At 41.1% G+C, this 16,760-nt stretch overlaps 1 protein-coding gene across 1 annotated transcript in view; it reads right to left on the bottom strand.

Annotated features, from left to right (window-relative positions):
* Positions 1-1,880: 1,880 nt before the first annotated feature.
* LOC136060550 (mucin-5B) overlaps positions 1,881-16,760 on the bottom strand; it is a 42,761-nt gene continuing 27,881 nt past the window's right edge. The window contains exons 29-49 of the mRNA XM_065755195.1: positions 16,346-16,501; positions 15,598-15,663; positions 15,165-15,257; positions 14,227-14,468; positions 13,712-13,889; positions 13,180-13,430; positions 12,577-12,760; positions 11,886-12,078; positions 10,894-11,072; positions 10,334-10,403; positions 10,067-10,188; positions 9,691-9,722; positions 9,172-9,349; positions 8,338-8,442; positions 7,466-7,506; positions 6,768-6,890; positions 5,792-5,887; positions 4,465-4,593; positions 3,595-3,634; positions 2,816-2,939; positions 1,881-2,284 (exon numbers count right to left, since the gene is read on the bottom strand). Of these exons, the coding sequence (XP_065611267.1) occupies positions 2,110-2,284; positions 2,816-2,939; positions 3,595-3,634; positions 4,465-4,593; positions 5,792-5,887; positions 6,768-6,890; positions 7,466-7,506; positions 8,338-8,442; positions 9,172-9,349; positions 9,691-9,722; positions 10,067-10,188; positions 10,334-10,403; positions 10,894-11,072; positions 11,886-12,078; positions 12,577-12,760; positions 13,180-13,430; positions 13,712-13,889; positions 14,227-14,468; positions 15,165-15,257; positions 15,598-15,663; positions 16,346-16,501 (2,777 nt within the window). The 3' untranslated portion in view covers positions 1,881-2,109. The remainder of the gene's footprint in view (positions 2,285-2,815; positions 2,940-3,594; positions 3,635-4,464; positions 4,594-5,791; positions 5,888-6,767; positions 6,891-7,465; positions 7,507-8,337; positions 8,443-9,171; positions 9,350-9,690; positions 9,723-10,066; positions 10,189-10,333; positions 10,404-10,893; positions 11,073-11,885; positions 12,079-12,576; positions 12,761-13,179; positions 13,431-13,711; positions 13,890-14,226; positions 14,469-15,164; positions 15,258-15,597; positions 15,664-16,345; positions 16,502-16,760) is intronic.

Genomic DNA, 16,760 nt, shown 5'->3' with positions numbered 1-16,760 from the left:
TTATAAGATTAATTTGCATTCTATGCCCTTCTCCCATCTGAAGATAAAGCAGAGATGGAAAGGATTTCCACTGGTATTCTAGCTGAGCAGTGCTACTGAGAATGATTGATTTGCAGGGCTTACACGAGTTTGTTTCTGAATACTTAAAAGCCTGTTTAGTCTTCTGATGACAAAAAAAAATAAAACACTTGAGAATGATTTCTTCCCCCTCAGGGAAAGGCAAGGAGGAAGGGAAGGAATGTTCTTCCTTGCTGCTGTTCTTTGCATTGCAAAAGCAGGCCTGTGCTTGATTTCTATCAGTAAGAACATTATCTGGGCTAATGTGCAACTTATACGTGAGCCTTACATGCAAGCAAGTGCAACACGTGCCTTCCAAGGGAGTTGCATTGCACTGACAGTTATCTTGAATTATTTGAGGATTTCTATCATTCATGAGCAAACTGGTTTAGTGATTACAACAGACGCTGGGAATGGAAGGTTGAGTTGCAGTTTGTTGCCAGTAAAAACGTCTTGATTTTTTGTATTTTTTTTTTTTTGCCAATGTATACCACAGATGCCTGCACTGTGTTATTCCAATTGCAATCAACTGTTCTCACTGCTACTGTTAGGAACACCCAGCTTTCACTGTTTTTAAAGAAACAGAATGATGACAAAGGAAGGAATAAACCTCCTCTGAGTTCAGCTGCATCTTCTGACTGCAGTGGCTCTCAAAATGCCTGGTGCTGCAAAATCGGCACCTTCCCGAAGGCTCTTAACACACCAGTTTCTGGTGGACATAAATCATTCCAGAAAGGGGCTGGAGAACTGGTTACTTAAAACCAGATGTGCTGAATCCCACAGAAACATAATGTGGGCTGCTTTACTGTATCACTGCGATGATCCAATAAGTGTGGACCTATCAGGTAAGGGTGAAGAAAGATTTATATCATTTCATTCACGTGCCTTTTAAAAGTCAAGGATTCCAGTAGTTTTAAGATTGGTTACACCTTAATGAAACAGAACGCTTGAAAGTAACCTGACATCAACTACAAAGATTTATTAAGAAAGATAATTAAGAGATTACTTACAGCTCAATAGCTGCAGCATTTTAAAAGGAAAAACTAAAAGTTAGTGCTCTTGTTAGCTGCTGTGTCAGTTCACAACTATGGCCTTTGAAAAAGCCCCCAAACTCCTTCTCAGCAGTTGTAAGACACTGCACTAAGTCCCGCTCCTTAGTCCTCTTTCATGTCACAAAAAGCCCAGATTGCTCAAGCAGCAAAAACATCCACCTTACCTGCATGCTCTGAAGGTATTGCTGAGCTATTCTGACCGCTGTCCAGATAAGATGCTGTCACAAATACCATGTCCCATAGAACATTCTGTCTGGAAATGCATTACTCATAACACAAATGATAGTCACACAGGGAGCTGTGGATCAGAACTTCAGTCTCTCACCAGACACACAGCTTGAAGTTTGATTTGGCTAATAATGAAAAAACAGTGAGATGGAGTTCACAAAGAGGATGTGAATATATCAGTATTGTAGGGTACACTTAAAGCGTGTTTTTACACACCTGAGGTAGTGCTTGCTGTGTAGAAGTTAAAAGCACCTTGCTTTCCTCCATTGACCCTGATTTTTGTTGCCAAAGTAGGCACAGGACCACAAGGGAGCAGATCACCAATGTACTCCTGCGCTGAGACCCGCATCTCCAACTGAACCACCCCTGTACAAGTGATTGCTGTTTCCCTTCTGAGGAAAATCAGTTGAAGCATCTCATTATGGTTTTGTAATGTCTGCCTCCTTCCAGCAGGACTTCTGAAAGGCGTGAGCTTTCTCTGGAGCGCCTTGTGATAACCTTGTTTTGTACACCACTATGGGATTAAAGCCTTTAGCCACCTCACCCCTTTAGCAGCATTTCTGAAGCAAGAGAACGAGTCCTCTTTGAAATGCAGTTTATTCTACAAACATTTAGAGCAAAATCTTCAGCTGATTTCCTTAACTGCCTATAATACCAGAAGGAAAAGGCACAGAAGTATGGTCACTTGAAGGTTACTTACAGCTGTTGTCTAAACTACCCACTTGCTACAGAAGCATGAAACAGGAGCTGAAATGTCTCCTTTAGTTTATACTCATGTTCTCCTCTTCGGACATTTGGTTTCCACACATCCACATTCATCCACATGCACATATGTGAATTTGAGTGTCTTACGCTCCGAGCAAACCAGTTCCACCTTCTCTACATGACTCTTTTTTTCATGGCAGCAAATGCATTTGTGTTCCATTTCATTGTTCTCAAAGGAATACCTATAGAAGTGAGATTTGCACATCAGTCCACCCGTTGTTTTCTTCATAAACCAGTCTGTATTTGCAACTCTGAACAGAGGTAATTCTAATGAGCAAAGGTACACACTTTACTATCTCTTTTTTCTGCTTATTCCTAACAGCCTTTCACCAGGATGCTACTAACCATGCAAGGCCACATTCTCTGGGATCAGGGAGGAAAACACCAGAAACTTGGGAGATTTGGGATTTAAGCCTACTGTGGCAATACAGAAAAGAACAATTCATGTAGAGGAGACCAAAGAGCAGGAAAAAAAAACTCCATCAAACCCCATAACTGTTAAAAAAGTGAGTAAGGACAGGAAATGAATATATTTAGATGGTCTCTTTTCAGGGGGGCCTATTTTACTGACTAAGATAAGGTACTCCTATCATAATAAGGACATTCTGTTACATTGCTAACAGCTGCTGTTCTGCACACCCAATTTCCCAATCGGGAAACTTCTTTAAGCAAGAAGCCAGAAAGACCAGACACAGGAAAAGGTTCCTACTTACACGGAATAGGTACTGCACGTCCCCTCACAGAAGGGTACTGGGACTGGAGCAGCAGACTTACAGTGCTTGTGAACAATGTACTGCTCTTTCATGCTGCGTTTGCATTTATGTGGCAGGTCGATACCTGTGGGAGAGAACACTGCTGTTAGACTTCTTCAGATGGTGGAGTAAAAGAAATTTGGAAAGGAAGACATCTCCGGGGAAGCCAAGGGCAAATTCTACTATAACCTGTAAGTGCAGAACATAACAAAACAAAACACATTTTGTGTGTGTGCATGTGTTTTGTTTTGTTACACACACACACACACACACACACACACACACACACACAAAATAAAAATCAACAAGCAAAAATCAAAAAGAGAAAGCAAAGAGGCACTAATGCAGCAAAGCAATTCCCCATTTGTCTGGATACTTCTCTGGAGAGTGGCTCAAATAAAGAAAGACTTATGTATGAAGCTCATGTAAAGATGCTGCTGAATGAAGACAAAAAGGAGAGGTAGTGTTTTGTTAGCTAGTTTGTATTATAATTGCTATAAGTGGTGCTTGTTAACATTTAAGACTCTATGACAACCTCTAGTTTTAAGGTGGATGCTACAGTGTCCTTATTGCAAGAACAAAACAAGGCTTTGAGCCTCAACTATGAGATACAAACTAGCTCTGCTGATTTATAAACAGCCTTCCATTACATGCAAAGTTCAAGCTCTCAATGCATACAGAAGGGCTACAAGCAGTGGAAACCTAGCCATACTTGGGAATCAGTGACTTAATACACTCACATGTCTTACAGCAGCCATCTGAAGTCACATCAACAGTCCCCTGTATTGAAAGTAAACCAGAGAAGTTCAGATACTCAAGTCTAACATGCACATATTGTTAAGCAGCTGGTAGAAACAAGGGGAGTTCAGAAACATAGCCTCATCTTTAACCAACACACCAATTCCTCATCAGAGCCATTTGTGTGTGGTGTACCAGTCTAATGCAAAACAACTTTAAAAAATCCATCAGGGAGTGACTTTTCTTTAAGTCCACTTATAAGCCAGTATCTGTAACAAGTGCCTTACCTTACCTAGGTTCTGTTGAAGCCAGCTCAAAAGAGGCAACTCTCTAAAGCCTTCTAAAGAATGACACCTGCTCTTGAAATCAAACAGCCTGCCCTACACAAAACCTAGCCCAAAGGTAATTCAAATCCGGTTTCACTGTGATCCATGGTTTCACAGATCACTGACAGCCATGTCACGAATGATCCCCGTTATTCATCTATTGTTTCTTTGCTTAACAGTGCAACACATAGCAGAGGCAGTGTTCATCAGCTCCCCCAAGTCTCCATTGTAAGTTATCACTTGTTCACTTCCATTTCGTAACTTTAGTGTTTCCTAATTGATGAAAAATTGCACTTTGTCATTGCCCATCTACTCTTCTCTTTGAACTTCCAGTGCTTTACTTCACAAGAAGTGTGTGAGTTGCTCACTAATACTTCCTGAGACAGTCCATTCAGGGTTGAAACAGCACATCTCCTTCTAACAGGATGATCAACTCGAAAAGGCCAAGAAAAAATGAAGTGACCCATTCAAAAGAATAAAGAAATCTCCCAGAGCAATGGCATGGCTCATTTCAGAAGGCTTTTTTCCTACTGCTAAAATACTTACTGGGACACAGTTTGATTCCTCAAATGGTAGGCAGACCTTTACTGTACTTGTCAAGGAAAACTGGCCCCCAGATTTGCTGCACGTGTACTGAGTACAGTTATCATATGGTGCTTTATAGCTCTTTCCAACCTGAAAAACAACAGGAAGGATAAATAAATCATAACATGTTATGACAATGTTATGACAATACAAACAATAGTGCAATGGTAATACAGTCAATACTGTCACTGGCAGAGGGGCTGCGATGTTCATATCAATCTAATAGTGCTTAGATGTTCATTTCACATCTACCAAGCTTACTCACTACCAGCCTCCACAAAATCCCTTTTCTGGTCACCTACATAGCTGGTGGCAGAATGAATGGAGGTATGAACAGAAATGCTAAGAGACACCACAAAGCACAGAAGGTACATCTGGTAATATAGGTGGAATGAAATATAAACAAAGGAAAAATAATTCTTCTGCAGGATTTCAACTGTTTTTTAATAGGTGGAAGAAAAGCAAATAATGGTTTCAGAGAGGAAAATAATCTTCATAATAGAGGTTGATGGATAAAAGCAAAACCTCTTCATGGTAAACACTTTTTAAGTGGAATCATAAATAATCTATATTGGCACAGGAGAAGCCAATTGCAACGTAAATTGTCAAGGAATGAAAGGATGAAATAGAAGAGATGCAGACCTCAATTGCTACCAGAGAAGAAATATCACATAATAGCCACTGGGTGAGACAGCGTCATTAACTGTTCACAGCAATAGCAGGAGGTAATAAAAGCAAACAGCTAGCCTGAGGCTCAGCTCACATCTATGCAACATTAAGCTGAAAAGACTTAGTGTATTACCTGGGTGTGTTGGCAAGGTGCACTACGTACACTACAGCAGCTATGCAACTATCTATTTCTGCCCCAGCAAATTCGTAACAAGTGTTAGTACAGTTACATGGCTTGCTCAAAATATTTAGCCCTGTGTCTCCAAGCCAAGATAATGACTGTTTCCAGTACTGGAGCAATACAACGTGAAGCCAGCTCACTTATCTCTGCAAAAGCAGTATTACACAATGTCACCACCTCCTACAAATTTCTCCTCTGCTGCATGCCAGGAGGAGGGAGTGACATGATTTCCTTTCCTGACAGAGAGAAGTTATTTTCAGGACAGTAGTGTCTGCAAGATGGGCACAGCAAAGAGAGCAGTCATACAAATTCTGACATTTACTTTGGAAATATATTTTTTAATCTCCTAAATGTCTTCCCAGCCTCAAAATGTATGACACTACTTCAAAAAGCATTGTTGTCAATTCACCTTATCATACAAAGCAAGGGAGTGCTCACCTCAATGGTCACATTGCCAAATGGAAAGTTTGCCACACAAGCCACTTGCTCACACTGGCTGCAGCACTGACCCTCCTTTTCCACGTGGTGGAATCCCTGTGGGAATAAGGCCACCATTTAGCTCTGTTACCTTGTTCAGGAAACACCTTTGGATCAAAGCCACACTGGAGATAGCAGGGGAAATAAGCCCACTTCTGTTTTCCTTTAGAAATCTGTTGGAACCACTTTAAGCCTGACAATTAAAACTGACAATTTCTTTCCCATTTTGAATAGTGACCTCTGGGGCACTTCATTTACCAAGTAGACCCTGTTTCTGGCTACTCTTCTTTTTGCTAGCACACAAGTTAGAACAAAAAAATTAGTTCACCATAAGATTATTTGCAAAATCTACCATCAGAGCTTGATCTGATACCATGATTCACCAGAACTGTCACTGTCAAACACATGAAGATCAAGCATCAGTTATTTTCTTCCCTGTGCTTTAGGTATCCACCAGTCATTTCAGGGATGTGGCTGGCTTCAAGATACAGGATATTGGTTTTATCCATTTTTTTAGGATGGGTACAGATTCTAGCTTTATCTGGTTGAGAAAGAGAAGGAACCTTCTTTGCTTATGTTCAGTAATAGACTGAGCAGTTCACGTACAGACTCTCAGCTCCTGAGTACTGTGTCCGTCAACACATAAACAGCCATGCAGTTTCTCTATAATCTTAATTCTTGAGCTGAAAACAACACCAACAGAATGGTATAAACACCATCTTTCAGCAGTCAGACTTCTCCTTGACAGCTTTGCAGCTGTTCACCTTCAGGGCACCTCCCCAAGGGTAAACTCTTCAATTTGCTAGAGCAAAATAGCCAGCACTCCAAGAAGGACTTGCTAAAAATCGAACAGATTATATCCTGCTATCCTTCAGTGAGACAGCTTTACAATCCATGCTTTGAACATCCCCCCCCGTTGGGTGTGTGCAGTACTGACCTGCTGGCAGGTGGTTTGGCATTTCACTGGGACGCATTGGATGCGGTTGGTTTGTGTCACAGCATCCTGCTCATCTGTGCACACACAGTCTTCACAAGAGTTTTTTGGCACCACTGCCCCAGGCTGGAAAGATAAAGAAAATCAGAGAGAAAAGAGGCAATAGCAAGAAATTGGTGGGTTGTGAAGAAACATATGTCACCTGGACCACTGAAAATTAATGATTATGCTCAGTATTTATTTTTGGCACAGCTTCCTGGAAAGAATATCTCAGATCTTTAATTGTGAAACTGACGTTGGTATCACAAAATGTGCACAAGGCTGACACACCCAAGTGCACTGAACATACTGCGTGAGCTGTTGTCTCATAAACTCTATACTTCATTTGTTCCTCAGTTTGGTCTAGTTAGTAATCTTACAGCATCTAATGAGCTTTTAAATTTGTGTTCCATCACAGTTCTGACTTTCACACTCTACAATCTAAAGATCTTTAGCAACTATCTCATTTACTAAAGAAGCTACTGATCTCCAGGATTACCCATTCATTAATATTTCCTGTAACAAATAAAGTTACTGGCAGGAAAAAATTAAGGACCACTTTAATCTTGTTTTCTCATGTGCTGGTTGGCAGTAACGAGCTCATTAAATTCTGATTCAGCCTGCATCAACCTGTGGAAAGAAGTGTCTGGAAGAAGACCTACCTTAAATTCAACTCCTTCAGAAACACATACACCTTTTGGTACTGTAAGAAAAAGAAAATGAAAAGGAGGTGCTAGGAATGATATAACCACTTATAGTACTCAGTTCTGAATTCTTGGTGCTTTAGAGAAAACAGAAAGTAGAACTGAGTTTATTTGCTAAGCCTCCATACAACAGAAGGAAAAGCACGGCTAGTACACATTGCTAACTGTTATTCCAAAGCCCACGTGTAACATCTGCTCAGATGGTATGCACAAAGTGTGGGGTAATTCTATATTCTGGTAATTTCCATATGGCAATACCGATATGCTTTATATAGTTTTACCCATACTTGAAATTAGTTGATCTTTTCCTTATTGTTAGCCACCTTCCTAGTTACTATGTAGCTAGAAAGTTGGGTGAGGTATGCAATTCCAAAAACACGATTTGGCAGCAGAACTTCTGGATAGGTTCAGTGTAATACAAATTCAGTATTTGATCAATAACTTACACACTGATTTCATCGAATACTATCTACAGAGAACTTACAGCATTTAATCTTGCTCCACAAAATGTTCCAGGAAGGGAAGGGGAGAGGCTACTTCTTGTCATTTTGACTCATTTAGCAAAACTGAAATAGTTCAAGGAATTAAAAATCAAAGAATCCTAGAATGGTTTGGGTTGGAAAGGACCTCAAAAATCACCTGTTTCCAACCCCCCATTGTGGGAAGGGCTGCCTCCCACCAGCTCAGGCTGCCCAGGGCCCCATCCAGCCCAGCCTTGGGTGCCTCCAAGGATGTGCATCCACAGCTTCTTTGGGCAGCCTGTGCCTGAGCCTCATTGCTCCCTCAGTGAAAAATTTCAAAAGGGCATCTTACAGAAATGTGGTACTTACTACAGGAGAAGACAGGACAACAACCATCCTCTGATATAGCTACCACTGGCTGGAAACCTAAGTCGCATGCTGTTTTGTTGATAACGCAGGTTTTTATATCACATTCTGCAATGAACAGTGGAGATAAAGTAAGCAAGACCATCCTGTCGAGTTGTTTTATTTGCAGCCTGAAGCTTGAACACCCACAAAATAAGTGATTCTCAAACAAAACACCTTTGGAGGTTGGGATTTGTTCAGGTTAAGTTTCTTGAAGCTTGATCTACTGTAAAGCTCTTTCATCAGCATACAGTTCTAGCCCATGTTTCTCTTCCCGCACTGGATGTCATCTCTAACAAAATACACATGCTCACCTCAGAGGAAAAGAGAAATGATGGAGAAAACCTTTAGGTTGAAAGCAAAGGAGTTAGAGTGGAAAAAAAAAAAAACAAAAACAAAGAGGCAGTGGTTGAGGGACAGAGACAGAAAAACAGGAAGATGCAAGGCAGAGCACCCTGCTCTGAGCAGTGCCCACAGGACATCCAAAGGAGCCCAACAGATCTTTCTCTGGGAGTATGAAGGAACGAGGAAGAAGAAAATATCTCAATACTGCCAGGATCCCTTATCCTGCAGCCTCCAATGGATGTTAGGAATGAATGTCTGGGGTCTGAGTAGACTTATGAGGAGGAAGAATCTATTAGGTCATAACACTAGTTTAGAATACAAGCTGAACCAAAGGAGGTCTCTGACAGCAAGAGTAAAAGTGACTACTCCAGTGTGTTTATTTGAATCTGCTAGCTCACCACGAGGCACATGATGCCAATTGATGACATGACAACACATGAATCCCTGACGTACCACAGACTGTCTCTGTGCAGCATGGATCATCCAGACGTGGTTTTATTTTGCTTACGAAGCCCTCTTTGGTGCAGTTGATAGGTGGGGATTTAGCACAAGGGCGGGGAAAGCAAGAGATATTCAAGGTCTCTTCATCACAAGTACAGTATTGACAGTCATGCTCCCAAGCCTCTTTAGGCTGTGAAAACAATAGAGATAGTCATTAGAGAACAAAAACTAGAAGCATTAGATGAATGAATGCCTGCCTGCTATGATGCATGGTCTGGGTTGCCCCATTCCTATATGCAGGAAAATTCAAATGAGTTCAAATTCCAGAGGAAGAGAAAAAAAAATGTTCTCTGCCACTCTCCTTTGTAGATTTACATATTACCAGATGGGAAATGCAATGCTTCTACCAGAAAAGTGATTCCCACTAACTGCTAGTTCTGTTTCCCTCTCTCTTGTAATTAATGAAGTTCTACAGACAACAAAATCTGCTGCTTTCTTTTACTATAAAGTTAGCATTTTCTTTTTCCTTACCTGTTTCACTGATCCATCTTGTGCAGTGCAACCTATCAAACAAATAAGATTCTGTTAGTGATTACTGAACTGGGGAAAACAACAGAAGCAGCAGGAAAGGAATAGGAGGCTTTTGAAATCCAAGAAATGGACACAAAGAGAAGGATTAAATGTGCAAATTCACAGGTTACATAGTCAAAATATCTTAAGTAGCCCTATCTTTGATCTCTCAAAAGTTTCACTTGATGTGTAAAAGTAGGAGGAAACTTGATCAGAAGCCTAGCTAGAAAGGGTCTATATGAAGGCCTCCCCCATTTCCTCTGTACCCAGAATCCTTATGTGGGCTTCTACACAGGGTCTTATCTCACCTCATCCCACCTTCTGCATTATTTCTTACCGCAGACAGAAACACAAATGCCATCACGATCATTCAGCAGAATATTTCCATCAGGGCAGTAACATCCCTCAACAAACACTGGTGTGTTGTTTTGGGAGGGGGGGGTGTCCTTAATGACTTCTCTGCACAATTAAAATATAAACAGAAATGAATGAGACAGAAATGTGCACAGGGACAAGCAGACACGTAAAACCCAGGGGAGTGCTATCTTTGAGCCTTCCTTGGCACTTTCCAAGTTATGGACCTTTGCCATAGGAAATGACTCACCTGCTGAAGCAAGTGTTTCTTTTTGCTTCCCCACATGGCTTGTAGACCTGATCCTGAGCACAGGTGGCCTCTGTAGAGCATCACAACACAGAGGTTAGAAAGCCCAGGACCACTCGTACCCTTCAATGCATGATGGACAGGCAGCTAACATGGCCCAAGCTCCTGCCTAGCGAGGGGTCACTGCATCTTCAGCAAGAGGAGCTTCATGCATTCTGTGTACTTGCAGCAGTACCAGTGGTGCTTACTCAGACCCTGAGCAGTGAGAAGCTGTGCATTGCCATCTAGTGATGAAGTTGTAGCTAAAACGAAGGAGGTAAAGCAAGAAATGTCCCAACCCACTCCTCTGTGAGCATCTCTGGAGAGCCCATGGACCTGATTCCCACTTGTTTTGCACTATTTCTACACTGCAATTTTTTATTTTTATTTTTTTCAATTTGTTCCCATTTTTCTCAGGTCCTGAGCAGCTAAAGAACTATTGATAAGGAGGAATAGAAATGGTTATGTAGGTTAGGAAAGAACAGATCAGAGCCACTTCTCCATCAGGTCTTTGCCAGGCTTACCGCACTGCCCGCTCGCCTGCCCCCTCCAGTCCACACAGACCCCGTGTAGCCCGCACAAGGCTGCATACGTCTGCAAGCTCTGGCACTCCGTGCTTGCGTGCTGCTGCGAGCACCTGCTGGCCACACATGCCTCGTAGTAGGGCTGCGGGGGGACCACATGGTGGCACCCAGTCAGGTTCCTTTGCAAAGGAAGGAAACAGAGCATTTCACTTCCTTGGACTACTTGGGTTAGAATTCAACTCACATCTGAACTGATCCCCACTCAGAGAAAGCATCAAGGCAAAACTACAAAGACAAGTTGGTGTGATTGGCAGTACACGCCCATTGAATGGTGGGGCACCGGCACAGGCTGTCCAGGTTGGTGGTGGAGTCATCATCCCTGGAGGAGTTGAAGAACTGGAGCACTGAGGGACATGGCTCAGTGAACAATACTGGTGGTAGGTGGTTGGGCTAGATGATTTTAGAGGTCTTTTCCAACAATAATGATTCTGTGGTTTAAGTAAGAGTGAGCTTTACCTCCCATTCTCTACAGTGTTTTGAAACAAAGCAATTTTGCATTGGACTGACGTGCAAAGAAGAGTCTTCTGAGCGGCTCATTTATACATTAACATTCCAACGTCATCACAGTTGGCAATTCTGTTTTAAACCACCACACTATGTAAAAAACAGACATAGACACTTGCCTGCTCTATTCTGATTGTATTCCTTTTCATCTAGAGCATCCAGATAGATGCTGAGCATTAGCCAGTTTCTCATTAACTTAGCAAGAAATGACAGGCAGAGACACAGTTAAAGGAAGTCTGATGCTGCTGCAACTGAAAAACAGCTGCCAAACTTGGGAACATTCACACATCAGTTCACTGCTCAGTTTTTCAAGGTATGCTAGAACTCATTTTCATTGTGTCCTATAAGCAACTTACCCAAGTAGCATAGTTAAGCACAAAATTATATCTTATGGACTTACTATTTGGCCTCTTTGGAAGTTATCTTACCAGATGATCTGACAAAGCTCAGAAGGCTCACAGTGCTCATAATTTCCAATCTTAGCTGCTTCTGAGACACTTGGATTACAGTATCTGTTGGTAGAAACAGGGACTTTCCAATCTAATGCCATCTCTTTGAAGGACTCGATGACTTCACCATTCCTCTTCATAGCATCATCAGATTTCTGGTTGGTGCATGTACCTGGTTGCAAAACATAAGCAAAGTGCCAGTTCAAGATGCTGATAAAGCTGTTTTTACATAAAACAGCAATACCTGGGGTGAAGTACCTGTGAGAAAGTAACAACACACAGGGTCCTGAGTGGGCTCACAAGAGCTTTGTAGGAGAAAGCTTGAGGAAATAGTTTCCCCTTTACTTGTGAAAACCAGAGCTAAGGTGTTGCCTAGTGCATTCCTTCAGGTGGCTAAAGCAACTGAGATGGTTCCATCTAGCTCAAGACCCTCCATAATGAGTAGGTATGAACAAGGGTAAGAGCTTGGAAAGAGCACGTCTCCAGCAAATGTACAAAGTGGAAGGAAGTGACTCAAAACGTGGTCTTTCCATCAAAAAGAGGTAAATTTGTTAAGGTTTGTGTAACAGAAATCATTGGAGTTGCAAAAATTTAGGGACGTTTACACGGGGACAGGAGAAAGGAGGAAAATGTATTGCATTCTTTACTGTCACCTTATGAATACACTCACCACACAGTCCCATGGTATTGTTATAATACTTTCCAAAAGGAAGTTTTATGTAAAATGCAAGTCGACTGTAAGAGACATAAACTTCTAATTCAGGTATTTCAACTATGATGTAAAGGCCAGAACTGGTTATCCTGATACCATTCTTGGAAATGTCTGGAATAACTTTCTTATCATTAAATAAAACCTAAAAAGAAGAGAAACAAAAGATCTCAATGGATATTCTTCTGTTGAATAAGATACACAGTTCATGTAACTCACGAGAGCCCAGGTTCAGCTCTCTCAGGTGCACAAAATGGAATCTGAAAAAGGCAGCCCTTTAGGCAGTTCCTGATTATTTTTCCTTTTTAATATGTTGTAATTTGCACCTAAATACTTACATCAGGAAGAAAAACACAATAACTTTAAGTTGTTTGATGATTTCAAACTTTTGGAGCATGCAACGTTCTGCTGACACAGAAAAAAAAAGAGCAAGGAAGCAATGTAACTGCATTTCCTACAGTTCTATTTTTCTCAAGCTTCATCCTTTGACATGGTAAGGCATTTGGCACTAGAGTAATGGACTAGAGCAAAGTAATGAGAGCTCATTTTAACAAAATACTTTACCAAATTTGTTTCTTTTCCATGTTCCTTCGCTTGTGTCAGAATAACAAGAGAATTGGAGTGAAAAATGAGGAGGGACATTGAACAAACTGCTCCATCTGTGGCACCACAATAGTAGTTGTCTATGTGAATCCAGAACTTTGGAGAGTTGGGCTGAATTAACTCCACGAGGACATATGTGCAGTTTTCTTTGAAGTGATAATACGTTCCATCGAAAGTCACATAATGCTCATTTCCCCACCCACTGCAAATACCTGGAAGACACACACACTTCAAGTTTAGTTTCTCAGCTTCAAGATGGTTTTAATTCTCTTAATCTCTTTCTGCAAGATTTGAAAAGACTAGTTTGGCGAAGAAAAGCAAGCACAGTTTTATCTACTCTTAATACCTATTGTTTAAGGTGGGAATTCTGCTCCATTTCACCCTACTGAATTAATACAAACATAATACAGATGTGGACCACATAGATTCATCTTGCTTGAGGCCCAGCTGAATGTAACAAAAATTTCACAAATTCACTTGTCACAGGACTTACACTGGCACTCGAAGACTTCACAGCAGCCAGTTTCATCATGGTGTTTTGTGAATGGAAAACCATTGACACAGAGTTTCAGCTGCTGAGGAGGGCAAGTGATGCTGGACAGTTTAATATTATTTTCTTCTCCCAAGCAAGTGGCAATCTGGCAGTTTCCAAAGTTCCATGATTCGTTAAACTATTGACACATTAGAAGAGAGATGGAGAGGAACATAGCAAAGTAATGTAACAATCACATGCACCAACCACACTCCCTCAGATCCCTATCTGGTATGGCATTATTTACTATTCACTCTTTCTCTGCAAAGAAGAAAATTTGAAGCATATAGCAACCAGTACAGCTTTGAAATCATCTTTTCTACAATGTTTTGCGCGTGTCTCAGGAATAAGGTCTGGACTGCTTCTGAGAGTGTGATGTGGCTAAATGTGGCTTCCTAGCTGCTCTTTAGCTCAGGTAACTCTGCCTGCCTACAATGCTCTAGCTAAAGAACCATATCTTCTTTCAAGTCTCTCACCCTTCTGGGAGGAACGAGCCCAAGACAGTCGTTCACAGGAGCCAGTGTGGTAGCAGGAACTAGGCTTGTTGCACTGGGAGCAGCTGTTGGTGGACAAGCTTCAGAGTCTGGTTCACAGGTCTCGAGGGTCTCAGTTTGAACAACTTTACACTCTGCCCAAATTAATTCAATCTGGCACGATGCATTGCAAATGGAGTAAGCACAATGACCTGATACATTCATTGGCAGAGAAACATTTTCTCCTGTAAGGCCAAAACCAAACAGTTAGCACTGCATTGCCCTTGAAACTGGTAAATGTTTGCTGTGAACCCTCAAGGTCAATGGTTCACAGGTCACATACTCAGCCCTGCATGGAAGTAACTGGGTCTGCCTGCACCTGATGGCCGCATTCAGTGTGTCTGTCTGCAGATCCCTGAACCTAAGGACTGAATCAGGTCTCAATTCAAAAGGCTGAGGGAAAGTCACAGGTGGCAATTCAGCACTTCTTCACCTCTTCAGAAAGTACACTGGTGGGAATTGAATATGAGGCCAAAAAGAGAGAATATTGAGTGTATAACTGAGTGCATCTGGTCTTTACAGAGACCGTGGTAATACATGTTCAGGAGCTATGAAGAAAAGCTTTCACTCATGTAACTTTGGAATAGGAATGTGGATTACAAACCTGAATCCCTGTGGGATTCAGGGATTGCGCTGGAGTACATTAAAATTAACATCTAACATAAGCTTTCTTACGCCAGGGGTATCCAAACCAGGACTATATTACAGGATGCAGGTAAAAAGCAGTTTTGGAGGTGTTAGTTACAATTCACAGATGTAACAACTTCTGGTAATGTGCAATTTGCAGCAGGCTGAATCATCACATGCTGGAGCACATTTATCTAACAGTACATCTTCCCACATCAGTGGTGCAGAAAAAAATAAATTGCTTGGTTTCTCACCCATTTGCATCAATTGTCCATTGTCAGTGCAGAAACAGGGAGTGGCTACTGTTGATAACAGTGGTGCAGATGTTGCAGGTTTTAGAAGTTGTTCTGCAGGAAATGAAACCAATTAACATCCAAAGCCTCAGCTACTCTATATTCAAGTTCAATGACATCTATCACAATTTCTACATTTACAAGAAAAGGAACAAAATCATTATTATACCTCCACCACATTCCGTACAAGTTCACACTAAAAATATTCCCTGTATTTAATAGCCCTCATATACACACAGTGTATGCTACTAGGGTAATGCACACACTCCTCCAGGTGTGTGCATCAGGTATCTTTATGTCTCTATACTCTCTTCCGTATAGAGTAAGCCTCCCTTCCACTGTCTCTTATTTTATTCCCAAGTCTTCTTAACTTTCTAATCCCATAGGACTTCACCTGACTTTGGAGAGGTGACTTCCAGTGGCACAACATTTTGTTCTGTAAAGGTTAGTTGTGAAGAATCTGTTGATTTAAATACAGATGGAACATTTAGACATTAAGAGGCCACTATGTACTGTGCTCTAAATAGTCCTTCCTTTTCTAGCTATTACAGCATTATATGTCTTATTCTAGACATTACCACATGTAGTAAACAGGAAACAAACAAGCTTACCATCAAGTCTTCAGTTCATCCACTCACTTAATAGAGAAGCTGTGTGTTAGTTTTGATTGCCTCATTTTGTACAATTTGCTACCAAAGGATAATAACTTTTTAATCACTGATGTATTTATTTGTTTATTAGGCCATAATCATGGCACAGCTTCATCTTTTGATCTTTTTATTTTTATTTTCTGTTTATTCTGTCCCCTTTGCTCTGCAACTTGTATTTTGTGAAGAGATGAAACCGCAAGGTAACTCTATTTTCTTGTTCCAGTGAGTCATTGGAGACTGACTTAATCCAATGTAGAAAACAGTACAGTAAGATCAATACTGTGAAATAACAGGTGATGAGAAGGAGGAAAACAAGGTTTAGAACTATGAAATTTTGAGAATAACAACAGCAGAGTGCCAGTTGTGGAAGCTGTGTTGAAAAATGGCTAAAACTCCCTATGTTATCTTTACAGTGACTGTAAGGATTTTAAAAATTAACACAAGATTACAGATTTGATAAAACCACCACCCAGCCTCATAGAAATGTAGTACCTTGTGCTGGTGCAGATGGTGTACTGCAAGGGATGAATGTTTTAATGATCACTCCGTTAGGGCCACAAAAAGCACTGCCACACTTAGTCCCATCTGTTTGGCTGTATATAGTTTCATTTAACGAGTAGGTCTTCCCGTTGTAGCAACAAAGGCAATCTGAGGCAACAAAAGAGTAAATACTGTTGTACCAGAGAACACTGCCTCATAACGGAAATATAAATGAGAAAAAAATCTAACCTAGGATTTACAATTCTGTAGCTCATATATGCAAAAGTTAATCACTTGTCTGAAAAACATTGTTTCTGCTTGAGAAGTTGCAGTGGGAGACTACCTCATTTTTTTAGTGAATTGGAACTTTTTTGATGCTGGTTTTCCTTGGAGTCAGCTTATTGGCTGGTGAAAGCATCAGAACTGG

This window comes from Cyrtonyx montezumae, unplaced genomic scaffold, assembly GCF_038088225.1.
Source record: "Cyrtonyx montezumae isolate F1298 unplaced genomic scaffold, pur_monq_1.0 scaffold_10, whole genome shotgun sequence".
Lineage (NCBI taxonomy): Eukaryota > Metazoa > Chordata > Aves > Galliformes > Odontophoridae > Cyrtonyx > Cyrtonyx montezumae.
The sequence above is the reverse complement of the archived record's forward strand: the minus strand, read 5'-3'. Positions and strand labels throughout refer to the sequence as shown.